The sequence below is a fragment of the Pogoniulus pusillus genome, chromosome 36 (genome assembly GCF_015220805.1).
Source record: "Pogoniulus pusillus isolate bPogPus1 chromosome 36, bPogPus1.pri, whole genome shotgun sequence".
NCBI classification, from domain to species: Eukaryota; Metazoa; Chordata; class Aves; order Piciformes; family Lybiidae; genus Pogoniulus; species Pogoniulus pusillus.
In genome coordinates, this window is record NC_087299.1 from 7,314,719 (window position 1) to 7,329,775 (window position 15,057).

Below are 15,057 nucleotides of genomic sequence, written 5' to 3' on the forward strand. Positions count from 1 at the left end.
CCCTCCAGCTGGGGCACAGTCCTGTTTGACATCTCTCATGCCCAAACTGCTCTTTAGTGCTATGTGTGCTGGGACCCTCTTAGAATCAGCCAGGTTGGAAGAGACCTCCAAGATCATCCACTCCAACCTAAAACCTCTCTCTTCATCCTGTTTTCCAAGAGGAGAAAAAAATTAAGGGAGGGGAAAAAAATTGCCTTTAAGGAGGGGAAAAAAATATCTTTAAGGCAGAAAAAAATATTTGCCTTAAGGAGAAAAAAAATTGTCTTTAAGGGAGAATTTTTTTTGCCTTTAAGGAGAATTTTTTTTTTTTGCCTTTAAGGGAGAAAAAGTTTTTGGCTTTAGGGGAGAAAATAAAAAATTTGGTTTTAAGGGAGAAAAAAATTTGACTTTAAGGGAGAAAATTTTTGGCTTTAAGGGAGAAAAAAAAAATTGGCTCTAAGGGAGAAAAAAATTTTTGGTTTTAAGGGAGAAAATCTTTTGTCTTTAAGGCAGGAAAAAAATTGCCTTTAAGGAGAAAAAAAAATGCCTTTAAGGGAGAAAAAAATTTTGCCTATAAGGGAGAAAAAAATTTGCCTATAAGGGAGAAGAAATTTTGCCTATAAGGGAGAAGAAATTTTGCCTATAAGGGAGAAGAAATTTTGCCTATAAGGGAGAAGAAATTTTGCCTATAAGGGAGAAGAAATTTTGCCTATAAGGGAGAAAAAATGTTGACTATAAGGGAGAAAAAAATTTGCCTATGAGAGAGGAAAAAAATTTGCCTATGAGGGAGGAAAAAAAATTACCTTTAATGAAGAAATTTTTTTTGCCTTTAAGGGAGGAAAAAATGAGGGGAGCAAAAATGTTGCCTTTTGAAGGGGCAGATTTTCCCAGCTGAGCAAGGACTAGGCCAGGAAGATCTCAGCCCAGCAGAGCTGGCTGGGATCTGTGCAGCATCGACCCAGATGCTGCCCTGAGCAGCTGCCTGGTCCAGTGGCCGCGGCGCAGCTGCTGCTGCCCCCTGCTGGACAGGTTGTGCTCTGCTGCTCGCCCTCTCCTCGCTGCCTGAGCGCTCTGCTTTCAGCCAGGCTGAGCGATGCTGTGGGCAGCAGGGCTGAGCTGGTGCCAGGTGTCTGGGGCAGGGCTGAGAGCAGCAGGGACAGTGAGGAGCCACGGGCTCGGTTTGAGAGTCCGAGAGTGCTGCTTCCACAGGGATGTGACTCAGGTCAGTCTGCCCGGATGGAGTTTGGGTTGGGGGATGTCCCTGCTGAGCACTGGGTTAGTGGTTAGTGGGAAGAGAGGGGCAGCTGCAGGGGTGTGGGGTGGGAAAGAGGGACACAAGAGGTTGGGGTAATGACCAAGCTGGTTTCCAAGGCACCAAGAGGACTGCCTGTGGTTGTAGGGCTGGCTGCAGAAGCCAGCTGAGGAGCTCCACAAACGGATCTCAGCAGCTGGCACCCTCCTCACAGCATGTTTAGCTCATACATCCTCATGCCCCAGTAGGGGACATGCTGTGGGTGGCCAAATGGTTGCCTTTGAGCCTTCAGTGCACCTGCAACGCTGTCTCACTTGGCACCCACCCGTGTCCCTCCAGCAGCAGCTCCTGGCTGTCAGTGTGGATTCCCCACCCTGGGAGCCCCTCGGCATGAGCCCTGTGGCCGCTGGGTTGCAGGAGGAGCTGCCAAGTTGCACAGCCTGCAGGGATGAAGCAGCCCAGGGCAGCTTCTTCCTGGCTAAGACTCCCAAACCTTCCTGGTTAAGGCTCCCAAACCTTCCCAGCCTAAGCAGCACAGAGAGCAAGAAGTTCTTGAGCCAGGTGGGGGCTGCTAGGTGTGGTTCTCAGCACTGCTCTGGCACAGGGTTTTGGGGGGGTGGGGGGGGGAGGGCTGAGCTGCTCTGCCAGGGGCTGACACTTGCTGTAAATATGCTCTAACCTATTGCCCTCCTTCACTTGCCTGCTTTCCTCAGTGCAACTTTCTAACACGGTTTTTAACCCCCTGCCTCCCTTCATCCCCACACAGCCTGTGCTGACTCTAGCTATGGAACCAGATATTCTCTGTGTTATTATCTCTGTACCATTTTAAAGCTGTTGCTGTGGTGTCTGCCTTCTTCTCTCCCCCTTCCCCCACCCCCCTCCACTCCCTTTCCTTCCTTTCTATTGTCTCTTGGAACACTGTTAATAAAAACCTAGACAAACTCCTTCCCTCCTCTTTCTTTGGCTTGGTTGATGTAGGGTAGGCTTTCTTGCCTTGCTGCCTGTGTTAACTGGAGCTAGGACACCATTCCCTTGTAACCTGGAGCTAGGACACCTTCCCTCTTAACCTGGAGCTAGGACACCTTCCCCTCTTAACCTGGAGCTAGGACACCTTCCCCTCTTAACCTGGAGCTGGGACATCTTCCCCTCTTAACCTGGAGCTAGGACACCTTCCCCTCTTAACCTGGAGCTAGGACACCTTCCCTCTTAACCTGGAGCTAGGACACCTTCCCCTTTTAACCTGGAGCTAGGACACCTTCCCCTTGTAACCTGGAGCTAGGACACCTTCCCTCTTAACCTGGAGCTAGGACACCTTCCCTCTTAACCTGGAGCCAGGACACCATTCCCTTGTAACCTGGAGCCAGGACACCTTCCCCTTGTAACCTGGAGCTAGGACACCTTCCCCTCTTAACCTGGAGCTAGGACACCTTCCCTTTTAACCTGGAGCTAGGACACCTTCCCCTTTTAACCTGGAGCTAGGACACCTTCCCCTTTTAACCTGGAGCTAGGACACCTTCCCTCTTAACCTGGAGCTAGGACACCTTCCCTCTTAACCTGGAGCTAGGACACCTTCCCTTTTAACCTGGAGCTAGGACACCTTCCCTTTTAACCTGGAGCTAGGACACCTTCCCTTTTAACCTGGAGCTAGGACACCTTCCCCTTTTAACCTGGAGCTAGGACACCTTCCCCTTTTAACCTGGAGCTAGGACACCTTCCCCTCTTAACCTGGAGCTAGGACATCTTCCCTCTTAACCTGGAGCTAGGACACCTTCCCTCTTAACCTGGAGCTAGGACACCTTCCCTCTTAACCTGGAGCTAGGACACCTTCCCTTTTAACCTGGAGCTAGGACACCTTCCCCTCTTAACCTGGAGCTAGGACACCTTCCCTTTTAACCTGGAGCTAGGACACCTTCCCTTTTAACCTGGAGCTAGGACACCTTCCCCTTTTAACCTGGAGCTAGGACACCTTCCCTTTTAACCTGGAGCTAGGACACCTTCCCTTGTAACCTGGAGCTAGGACACCTTCCCTCTTAACCTGGAGCTAGGACACCTTCCCCTCTTAACCTGGAGCTAGGACACCTTCCCCTCTTAACCTGGAGCTAGGACACCTTCCCCTTTTAACCTGGAGCCAGGACACCTTCCCCTCTTAACCTGGAGCTAGGACACCTTCCCCTTTTAACCTGGAGCTAGGACACCTTCCCCTCTTAACCTGGAGCTAGGACACCTTCCCCTTTTAACCTGGAGCCAGGACACCATTCCCTTGTAACCTGGAGCTAGGACACCTTCCCTCTTAACCTGGAGCTAGGACACCATTCCCTTGTAACCTGGAGCCAGGACACCTTCCCCTCTTAACCTGCAGCCAGGACACCTTCCCCTTGTAACCTGCTTCCCTTCTCCTCTGCAAGCCACAGCTTGGGCTGCAATGGCAGTGAATAGGAGGCTGGGATGCCACACAGCTGCTCTGCACTTCTGCTGGGGCTGCTGTGCCACTGCCTTGTGCTGATGGCACTTCAGGGTGCTCTGGAAGCAGGCTAGGGGAAAGGTGTCAGGCTGAGCTCCCTCCCTGCTCCCAACCCTCTCCTTTGTCTTTCTTCAGCGTGCCTGAAGCAGTTGGGGCTTGGTGTGTCCCCTGGGGGTCAGTGCTGATTGCCAGGGACAGAGCAATCAGTGCACCCTCAGCAAGGCTGCAGCTGCCACCAAGCTGTGTGACCACAGGTGACTTGCTAGAGGGCAGGGATCCATCCAAAGGGACCTGGGCAGGCTGCAGAGCTGTGCCCAGGCCAACCTCATGGCATTCAACAAGGCCAAGTGATAGTCCTGCAGCTGGGTGGGTGCAATCCCAAGCACAGCTCCAGGCTGGGGGGGGAATGGCTGAGATTAGTCTTCTGCCTTTGCTGTGACCTGCCTCAAGTGGAGGCTGTGTCCTCACCCAACCTCATGCCAGAGCCTGAACTGCAGTTCCAGCCAGCCAGGTGGCCAACAGCCTGCCTCTGTCTTTAGCTAAGGAGGATTAAGTGCTTAAGCACCTCCAGCACTCTGGGACTGCCACTTGGCTACAAGTGCAGGACTCTTCTGAGCCCAGCTCTGCTGCCAGAAGGCTCAGAGTGGTCTCACTGAGCAAAGAGAGGTTCTTCACTTCACCAAGCTGGGGCAGGCTGCTGGCGAGGGGGCAACAGCAATTCTCTGCCCACTTGGCCACCAGCCCCCTGGTGTTCAAAAGGGAGCCAGGGTCAAAGAGGAGAAGCAGCAGCTGCTGCCTGGCCTCTTCAGCATCACTCAAAAGCAGTTCAGTGCTTGCTGCAGGTGAGTTGATAATTCACATGAGCAAACTCACCCTGGAGAGATGAGTCCTTGCTGTGCTCAGGGAGAAGCTGCCTGTTTGCTCCAGGGTGTGTTTTGCCAGCTAAGAAGGGGCTCAGGTGGCTAACAGGTAGGTCAGGTTGGTTGTGTGGCAGGCACAGACCTGAGCATTGCTCTGCTCCCCCCCAGGTCAGCTCCTGAAGATGAGGCTCACAGAAGCCTTTGTCCCCTCATGCTGCAGGCTCAGTCTCAAGGCTTTTTGGGCTGGGCACTCCTCTTGTGCTGCAGAGACAACTCTCACCCCCCCTGTGCTCCCCGGGAGGGGACACCACGATTCAGAGAGGGACCTGTCCTGCAAGCTAGCATCAAAGGAGCAGCCGGAGGAATGCTCCTTGGAGGATGCCTGCAGGGCAGGGAAGCTGAAAGCCTTCTCCTTGCACTCTCAGCTAGCTGCAGACTCCCACCCGGGGCCACCAAGGTCAGGAGGCAAGATGAAGGCACTCTGCTTTCCTTGGCTGTGTGGAGCCAGGCTTTGCTGTGACCTTTTCCCTCCACACTGCTCCAGCATTGAGAGAGGAGGTGCCCTGGAGCTCTGCAGCTGATGGCAGCTGGGGAGCTACCCTCCCAGTGCCTCTCCAGGACGCATCTTCCCTCAACCAAAGGGCACAGGAGCTCTGGAATGAAAGACTAAAGGTGGCTGCAGCCCACGTAGCTGAATACCTGGGATCCTTCACTTATCTTTCCCCCTGTGGCTATGTGGGTTCAGCACCAGGTAAAAGTGAGCTCAGTAGCCCTGTGCATGGCCAAACCCACCCTAGACCTTCAAGCAGCAAACACACAGCAAGCAGAGATAGCACTAATGGGATGCCAGTGCCTAATTAGCCCTGGGCTTGCAGCACCAAACCCTCCCTGCAGCAGGGGAGAGGCTACCACAGAACCACAGCTGGGACACCTGAACCCTTTGCCTTCACTTGTGGTTGCCACAGGGCTTTGAGTCAGCTGTCATGAGGGGTAGCTGCTACCTGACAGTGCCCTTCAGCAGGTGGTGGTTTTGTTCCTGCACAGTGCCCTGGTGCTGTCCCTGCCCCAGCAGCAAGCTCCAAAGGCTCTGCCTGCCAGAGACAGAAACTACTCAGTGCCCTTAACTCTGCTGCTGGCTGAGTCGTGGCCATCAAACTGAGCACAGCACCATGCAGCTGGCACAGCCCCTCAGGAGCACCAAGGCCAACCTAGAACCCTGCTCTGCAGGATTCACCTTAAACCACAGCCCCAAGCACCACATCCAAACCACCCTGAGACACAGCCAGGCTGGGGCACTCCAGCACCTCCCTGGGCAGCTCATTCCAGTGCCTGACCACTCTCTGTGAAAAACTCTCTCCTAATGTCCAATCTAAACCTCCCCAGCCTCAGCTTGAGGCCATTCCCCCTTCTTCTGTCTCCAGTTCCCTGTGAGCAGAGCCCAGCAGCAGCCTCTCCACAGTGTCCCTTTGGGTAGCTGTAGACAGCAATGAGCTCTGCCCTCAGCCTCCTCTTCCTCACACTACCCATCCCCAGCTCCCTCACTCTCTCCTCATCAGATTTATTCTCCAAGCCCTTCCCCAGCTTCATTGCCCTCCTCTGGACCTGCTCCAGCACCTCCACAGCTCTCTTGTGTTGCAGTGCCCCAAACTGAGCACAATACCAGAGCCAAGTCCAAGGGCACAATCCCCTCCCTGCTGCTGCTGGACAAAGCATTTTTAATCCAAGCCAGGATGCCATTGGCCTTCTTGGCTGCCTGGGCACACTGCTGGCTCACATTCATCTGCCTGGGCACACTGATGGCTCACACTCAGTCCCCTGGGCACACTGCTGGCTCACATTCAGCTGCCTGGGCACACTGCTGGCTCACACTTAGTCCCCTGGGCACACTGCTGGCTCACATTCAGCTGCCTGGGCACACTGCTGGCACACACTTAGTCCCCTGGGCACACTGCTGGCTCACACTTAGTCCCCTGGGCACACTGCTGGCTCACATTCAGCTGCCTGGGCACACTGCTGGCACACACTCTGCTCCTATCACCCCCCCCCCAGCTCCCTTTCTGCAGGCAGCTCCCCAGCAGCTCTCATGGCAAAAGCTTTGGCAAAATGCTTCCCAGAGTCATCGAATCACTGAAGCTGGAAAAGACCTCCAAGAGCATCAACTCCAACCAGCAACCCAGCACCACCATGGCTATCCCTGGGGGTGTTCAGGGCCAGGCTGGATGAGGCCTTGAGCAACCTGGGCTAGTAGGAGGTGTCCCTGCCCATGGCAGTGGGGCTGGAGCTGGATGATCTTTAAGGTTCCTTCCAACTCAAACCATTCTGTGATTTGATCTCTAGAACCACTTCCCTCCCCACACCACCATTTCCCTTCCCCCATTCCCCCTTCCTCCTCCCATACATTTAGACTAGGCAAGATGTGGCCAGGCCATGAAAGATTCCCCCACTTAGAAGTAACAACCAGGCAGGAACAAACCCAAAGAGAGGTTGAAAGCAAGAGAAAGAGCTCCAACCAAGCCCTGGGTAGTTGCCTGTCTTCAGAGCATTTTGTTACCTCAAAAGTTACAAAAGAAAGCTGACTGATCTCTTCTTAATTCTTGTTTTCAAGCCAGAAAACCAGCTCAGGTCATCACCATCATCATCATCATCACCATCACCACCATCAAAAAAATAAATGTCTTCTTTTATGTACACATAAGTTACTGTCAAACATGGCCATGGAGTATCAATGGGCTGCTACAACACTGCAGCATTGCTGTGGGCCCCCTGAATACAGCAGATGCTTTGCTTGTGAGGTCCAAAAGTCCCTTCCCTTTCCCATCCCTTCTTTTCCTTTCTTTCCTTTCCCTTCCCCTTTCCTTCCGTCCCTTTCCCTTCCTTACCTTCCCCTTCTTTACCTTTATTTTCCTTCCCTTCACTTTTCCTTCCTTCCCTTTCCTTTCCTTCCCTTTCCCTTCCCCTTTCCTTCCTTCCCTTTCCATTCCCCTTTCCCTTCTTTACCTTCCCTTTCCTTACCTTTTCTTCCCTTCCCCTTTCTTGCCTTTTCTTCCCTTCCCTTTCCTTCCCTTCCCTTCTCTTCTCTTCCCTTCCCTTTCATTTCCCTTACTTTTTCTTCCCTTCCCTTCCTTTTCCCTTCCTTACCTTTCCTTCCCTTCCCTTTCCCTTTCTTACCTTTTCTTTCCTTCCTTTCCCTTCCATCCCTTTCCCTCCCTTCCCTTCCCTTCCCTTCCCTTCCCTTCCCTTCCCTTCCCTTCCCTTCCCTTCCCTTCCCTTCCCTTCCCTTCCCTTCCCTTCCCTTCCCTCTCCACCCTTCCTCTAATCTCACTGGCAACAGTCAGGGTCAATGCCCAAAGCATCTCAGCAGCAGCATTCTGGCCTCAAGGTGCCACAGTAAGAGGCTGAGGCCAGAGAAGTGTCCTGGCAGCAAAGCTGTGGTCAGAGCCACCACAGGCTCTGGTGTCTCCAGGCAGCACTGGCTGCTCTCAGCCTGCTCTGGAGCAATTCCATCACCGGCCAGGGCTGGCTTTGCTCTGGAGCAGCCTTCTGAAATGTAGCTGGGCCAGCCTGAAGCCCCAGGCTGATTTCCTCACCAGGCTTTGGAAGCTAAAAGCTAGGAACAGGCTTTTAGGAGGGCTCAGCAGCTGCCCCAGAGAGCAGAAGTAGAGTTCTCCTCCTCCCCAGGAGACTCACTGGGAACAGAAGGACATTGCATGAGGTCTGGATCTGGGAGAGGTGGAGGAGTTTGGCACAAGGAGCTTGGCTCAGCTCCTGCAGAGGACTGCCAGGCTCAGCAGTGAGGTGTTCAGATGGATCCAGAGCGTTGCTCACCACAACCTCCCTGTCCGTTCCCGAGGGCAGCTTCAAGCCTTCTCCATGCACACAATCATGTCCTTAGCTGCCCAGCTGCCCTTCCACAGAGCTGTCCTTCTTGTACCTGAATCCATTCAGCACCACCTCTGGGCAGAGCTCTGGCATGTCCACCTTGCTGGAGAAGGGATGGAGCTGCAGCTCGCTGTTGCTGTGCACTGCAATTGTCACTCCAGGGGGGTGAGTGTGAGCAGGGTTCTCACCTTTCCCACCTTCTTCCTCCACAGCTCTGTAGTTCTCCAGGGCCAGGCTCACAGTGGGGATGGGAGAAGGAGCATGAGCTACTTTCAAAGTCTTTGCCCTGAGCCTTTGGTAGCAGAAGAGGAGAGACAAGACCAAGGTGTCTATGAGCAGCTCGAACATCTCAACTACAGACAGCACTGAGGAGCCAAACCAGAGACTCCACTGGCTTCCCATGCTGGACAGCAGCAGATTCTCCTGTGGAAAGAACCAAAGGGTTGTGGTCATCCAAGCCAGCAGAGCTCTGGCAACACCAAAGTCTTGCCTGTTGCCAGCAGGTCAGGCAGCTGCTTGCCAGCTGGGGAGTAACCTCCTAGGATGTGAAGGGTCTGGAGAACAGCTCTGGTGAGGAGCAGCTGAGGGACCTGGGGGTGTTTAGTCTGGAGAAGAGGAGGCTGAGAGGAGACCTCATTGCTCTCTGCAGCTCCCTGAAAGGAGGTTGGAGTGGGCTTGGGTTTGGTATCTTTTACCTGGTATCAAGTAGCAGAACAAGAGGAAATGGCCTCAAGCTGTGCCAGAGGAGGGTGAGGTTGGAGATGCTGCAAGAGTAGTCAGGGATTGGAAGAGGCCACTCAGGGAGGTGGTGGAGTCCCCACCTCTGAGGGTGTGCATGAAACCTGTGGCCATGGCACCTGAGGACATGGTTTAGATTGGAAGGGACCTCAAAGCTCAGCCAGTGCCAACCCCACTAGAACAGGTCACTCAAAGCCTCCTCCAACCTGGCCTTGAACACCTCCAGGGAGGTTGTGGAGCACAGGAGCACCCAATGTGATCAAAGATCACATTGGGTGCTCCTGTGCTCCACAACCTCCCTGCATGGTGGTGTTGGGTTGGTGGTTGGACTGGATGCTCCTAGAGGGCTTTCCCAACCACAATGATTCCATGGCTCTGTGCTTCTAATTCCACCTCACCTCCTCAAGAAGACCAACCCCATCCTCTCTCCTCCAGCCACACACAGCACACCTCAGCCCAAGGGAGCTAGGAACATTTGGACCTACTGAGAGCAGAGGAGACTCGTTGACAGCCTGGTAGTTCAGTTGCTTGTAGAAGATGGTGACCTTGGCAATATCCTTCCTGTGTTGGAGTAAAGGGCAGCAGTTAGCACTGGGAGGGGGGGTGGTGTCTGGAGGGCACTGCTGGCATTCTGCTCTCAGCTTGGCATGCTGAGTGCTAGGCACTGGGGCTCACCACTCACTCGAGCTTCCTCTCTGAGGGTCTTTAATGGGAGCTTGGGAAGAGGTGGCAGGAGTGACTGTTGGGCAGTGGTGTGAGGGCAGATGAGGGATGACCCAGAAGAAAATGCTTCTCCATGAGAACAGTCAGGCAGTGGAATCAGCTCCCAAGGCAAGCAGTGGATTCCCTGCACTGGGCAGCTCTGAGACACAGCTTGGCAGGTGCTGGGCCAGCAGTCAGACACTGCAATCATCTCCCAAGGCAAGCAGTGGGTTCCCTACACTGGGCAGCTCTCAGACACAGCTTGGCAGGTGCTGGGCCAGCAGTCAGACACTGGAACCATCTCCCAGGGCAAGCAGTGGGTTCCCTACACTGGGCAGCTCTGAGACACAGCTTGGCAGGTTCTGGGCCAGCTCACTGCAACTCCTCTGTCACCTAGAGAGGTTGGAGCAGGTGACCTTATTGTGGGCTTTCAGTATCTTAAGGGGCTACAAGAAAGCTGGGGAGGGATTTTTTAGGCTGCCAGGGAGTGCCAGGACTGAGGAGGAGTGGAGCAAAGCTGGAGGTGGGGAGATTCAGTCTGGATGTTAGGAAGAAGTTGTTGAGCAGGAGAGTGGTGAGAGGCTGGAATGGGTTGACAGGGAGGTGGTTGAGGCTCCATCCCTGGAGGTGTTTGAGGCCAGGCTGGATGAGGCTGTGGGCAGCCTGCTCTAGTGTGAGGTGTCTCTGCCCACAGCAGGGGGGTTGGAACTGGCTGCTCCTTGTGGTCCTTTCCAACCCTGCCTGCTTCTGTGGTCCTTGTGGCCCCTTCCAGCCTGGCATCCTGGGATTCTGTGTGATTTTCCTCCTGTCCTCCCTTTCCCAGCCTAACACCTGCAGAGTGTGCAAGGCTGGAGAGCCAGCCCATAGCTGTCAGAGCTGTGCCTTCTGGCAGTGACTAACCTGTGGCTGGTGGAGTTGTATCCGTTCTGGTGCCTTAGCGCCTGCCGGACCCAGTCCTGCAGCAGAGGAAATGTGTTAGGGGCAGCTCTGCCCTCTCCTGTGGCCTCCACAGCTGGTACAGGCAGATGTCACCAGCAGCAAAACGACCATTTAAGAAAGGAAGTCATTGATGGGTTTCTCACATGCACAGCACAGGGAGGACATGGAGCTTTTGAGCTGGTCCAGAGCAGGGTCATGGAGATGTCAGGGAGTGACAGGACTGGGGGGAATGGAGCCAAGCTGGAAATGGGGAGACTCAGACTGGGTGTGAGGAAGAAGTTGTTCAGCATGAGAGCCTGGAATGGGTTGCCCAGGGAGGTGGTGGAAGTCTCATCCCTGGAGGTGTTTAAGGCCAGGCTGGATGAGGCTGTGTGCAGCCTGATCTAGTGTGAGGTGTCCCTGGCCATGGCAGGGGGGTTGGGACTGGCTGCTCCTTGTGGTCCCTTCAGCCCTGACTGATTCTATGATTCAGGATGATCCAAGGGCTGGAGCACCTCTGCTGTGGGGACAGCTTGAGAGAGTTTGGGTTGTTCAGCCTGGAGAAGAGAAAGCCTCTGGGAGACCTTAGAGCATCCTGCCAACATTTGAAGTGAGCTGGGGAGAGCTTTTGTACAGCTGTTCTTTGATCACATTGGGTGCTTCTGTGCTCCACAACCTCCCTGGGCAACCTGTGCCAGTGTCTCACCACCCTCAACCTGTGCCAGTCTCTCACCACCCTCACTGCAAACAACTTCTTCCTAACATCCACTTTCAATCTCTGCTCTGCCACTCCAAACCCATTCCTCCTCATCCTGCCATTCCCAGACCTTGTCAATAGTCCCTCCCCAGCCCTCCTGCAGCCCCCTTCAGATCCTGCAAGGCCACTCCAAGGTCTCCTCCAAGCCTTCTCCTCTCCAGGCTGCACAGCCCCAACTCTCTCAGCCTGTGCTCAGAGCAGAGCTGCTGCAGCCCTCTCAGCATCTTGGTGGCCTCCTCTGCACTGGCTCCAACACTTCCATGTGCTGCTTGTGCTGGGGGCTGCAGAACTGCTCACAGGACTGCAGGTGAGGTCTGAGGAGAGCAGAGCCAAGGGGCAGAATCCCCTCCCTTGCCCTGTGCCCACACTGCTCTTGCTGCAGCCCAGCACAGGGTTGTGTCTGGGCTGCACTCCCACTGCAGGCTCCTGTTGAGCTTTTCCTCACCCCAGACCCCCAGGTCCTGTTCCTCAGAGCTGCTCTCAGCCATTCCCCACCCAGCCTGGAGCTGTGCTTGGGATTGCACCCACCCAGGTGCAGGACCTTACACTTGGCCTTGTTGAATGCCATGAGGTTGGCCTGGGCACAGCTCTGCAGCCTGCCCAGGTCCCTCTGCATGAGGAACAACTTCACCCCCAGAAAGATTGCCAAGGCCTGGCCCAGAGCAGTGATGGAATCCCCATCTCTGGATGGGTTTCAGAGCTGTGTAGATGAGGTGCTGAGGGCCATGCCTCAGTGGTGCCCTGGCAGTGCTGGGCTGGACTCAGCAATCTGCAAGGTCTCTTCCAGCCCAATCAATTCCCTGCTCCTATTATCACCTCTTTGAGAGGAAGGGATGACCTGGTGATGTGCCTGTTTGACACCACAAGATGAGACCCAGCAAGAGGCCATGTCCTGACTCACAGAGCTTCCCCAGCCATGAGTGAGCTGCCACAGCACAACACCCACTGAAGCAGAAAGTCACCACCACCACTTTGTAGGTGGCAACTGAGGCACTCAGGTCAGTTGCTTAAGGTCACAAGGAAGTTTGGAGCAGACCTGGAACAGAATGTACCTCTCCAGCACCTTAATTGCAGCCTCATTCCCTTAGGCTCAGCATTTGGAGCAATTTGTTGCCTGACTCACTAATTTGAGTGCCCCAAGAGCCACAGGAGACACAGAATCCCTCCCCAAGCACAGCAGAGGTCTGGGTGGGCTACCTGAGACTTTGCTGATGGCCACTTGGCTGTCCCAGCAGACACCTTGTAGAGTGATTCCCTGATGAGACAAAGAAGATTATGGTCACTATGGCTCCTGGCACTTAAATGTGGGCACAGGAAGGAGTGCAGCAGTGCTAACAGCTTGCCCAAAGGAAAAGCTCTAAGGGGCAGCTCTTGAGAACCTTGTCAGAAGCCCTGGAAGTGGCCTTAGGAAACACAATAAAAGCAGAAGTTGCCTGCAAGCTGAGTCAGGAGGGAGACTTGAAATGGCTTTTAAGTGCTGGCAACTTCCCTTTGAGGCATTGCAACCCCAAGTGTTTGCTGTTTGGCTTTGAAGTGCTGCCTTTGCCTTTTGGAATGGACCCACAGCAACAAAGGGGAAGGAGGAAAAGCAGAATGCTGCAAAAAAAGCCACACAGAGAGTTTGGTTTGGGCTCAGTGTGACTAAAACAAAGTCCTCCCTCTGCTCTCTTCCACACACAGGCTCTTCATGCTCTCATCCTTCTGCTTTCTCAGCCCTGGGGGTTCAAACATCAAGCTGGGAACCTCTGGTTGAGAGGTTCACCAAAGCTCAGTGGGCCACTTGGTCCATGAATGTCACCCTAAGCTCCCTGCATTTCCACTCCTCCTCTGCAAGCTGCCTTCTGAGTCTTTCCTTTGCTCTGCTGCAGTGACCTACCTGCAAGGCTTGGGGCATTGGTCAAAACAATTCAGGTGGTGGTTTCTGAGCCTGCTGTAGAGCTGGTAAAAGCAGTGACCTGGGGGGAGAAACAGGAGGAAGAGACTCAGGAAATGGAAAGCTACCAAGTGGGAAGCTACCAAAACCTCTGCCCTCCCCTGGCTTTCCCAAGGGCACCTCCCCCAGGTGACAGGGACCTGGTTTTGTCTCACTCTCCCTTTGGAATGGCTCCCTGTGGTTGAGTTAATCCCCTGGGTGCAGCCTGGGAGGATCTGCTGAGCACAGGCCAAGCAGAAGCCCAGGTGAAGCTATTCAGAGCTGTGTCTCACACCAGCACTGGCAATGTGAAAGAGTTTGGTGTGGCTTTCATGGCCTGGAGGAGGAGATGCTTGAGAGCACCCAAGAGTTTTCACTGCACCACCTCAATATCCATGCAAAGGCACAGGAAGGTGGCTGGCACCTGGCTGTGCTCAGTGGTGTGAGGAAACAGCCTCAGCAGGGCACAGGCACAGGGCAGAAGGGCAGGACTGGTTAGTCTGAAGAGAAGGAAGCCAAGGAGAGACCTCACTGATCTCTACAGCAACCTGAAAGGGAGTTGGAGCCAGGTTGGGGTCAGTCTCTTTTCCCTGGTGAGTGGTAGAAGAAGAGTAAACAGCCTCAGGTTGCACCAGGGGAGGTTTAGGTTGGATCTGCTCTAGGGTAGGGTGTCCCTGCCCATGGCAGGGAGGTTGGAACTAGATGATCCTTGTGGCCCCTTCCAACTCTGACTGATTCAATGGATAACAGGAAAGAAACAAATCTTTGCTGCCAGAGTGGCCAGGGATTGGCACAGGCTGCCCAGGAAAATGATGGAGCCCCCATGCCTGGCACTTGGGGACAGGTTCAGTGGGCATGGTGGGATTGGGTTGCTGGTTGGACTGGCTGAGCTCAGAGAGCTTTTCCCACCTCTGTGGTTCTGTGATCCTAGAAGGAGTCCTGTCACCAGTGACCACTGCAGCAAGCTGTCCCCTTCCACCAAGGACAAGAGAAGAGGCTTTTGCTCTTACCCCACGCAGGCTGCTTGTTGTAGTCACAGTATTCAGCACCAGGAGGCAGTGGGTAGTAGTAATAGCCACAGCCACACTTTTGGACCATGATGTGCTGAAAGCAGGAATGCAAACAAGCCTGGGGAACGAAGAAGGCACAAAAGATTGGACAAGCCAGAGACCTCCAGGTGCCCAAACCTGCATTCTGCAGCAGGATGCTGTTACAGCTACAGGTGCAGTTACTGCAGACCCTGGAGTGTGATGAGGTTTTCAGTTCTCAGTCCTTTCCTCCCCACCCAGTATTGAATTTAGTGAGGCAGACTTTTCCCAGCTCCCTGTTTCCTTGTGCCCAGTAACAGCCCAGATAAAACAACCCAAACTCCTGGAGCCAGGAGCAACGGCTTCCACAAATACAGAGCTGATGGCCCAAGAATGTCCTACTGGAAGAGTCCAGCTGCTTTGCCTGACTCACTGCCTGCTCTCTGCTGTGCTACAGGGAGGGAGGAGCTCCTATGCCAGGCACTGAGTGTCCCCCACTTAGTAAAACACATCCCAAGCTCCAACACCCTCTTTGTGAGCTGCTCCTCAGAGGGGCACGAATCTCTCTGCT

General features: G+C 54.1%; 1 protein-coding gene across 4 annotated transcripts in view; it reads right to left on the reverse strand.

Moving 5' to 3' along the window:
- Positions 1-7,867: 7,867 nt before the first annotated feature.
- SCNN1D (sodium channel epithelial 1 subunit delta) overlaps positions 7,868-15,057 on the reverse strand; it is a 33,874-nt gene continuing 26,684 nt past the window's right edge. For 3 of the 4 annotated variants that reach the window (XM_064171967.1, XM_064171968.1, XM_064171966.1), the window contains exons 8-13: positions 14,469-14,586; positions 13,423-13,501; positions 12,744-12,801; positions 10,772-10,827; positions 9,655-9,730; positions 7,868-8,854 (exon numbers count right to left, since the gene is read on the reverse strand). In XM_064171967.1, coding sequence (XP_064028037.1) covers positions 8,441-8,854; positions 9,655-9,730; positions 10,772-10,827; positions 12,744-12,801; positions 13,423-13,501; positions 14,469-14,586 — 801 coding nt within the window. In that variant the 3' untranslated portion in view covers positions 7,868-8,440. The remainder of the gene's footprint in view (positions 8,855-9,654; positions 9,731-10,771; positions 10,828-12,743; positions 12,802-13,422; positions 13,502-14,468; positions 14,587-15,057) is intronic. The other variant, XM_064171970.1, reaches the window with a different exon arrangement.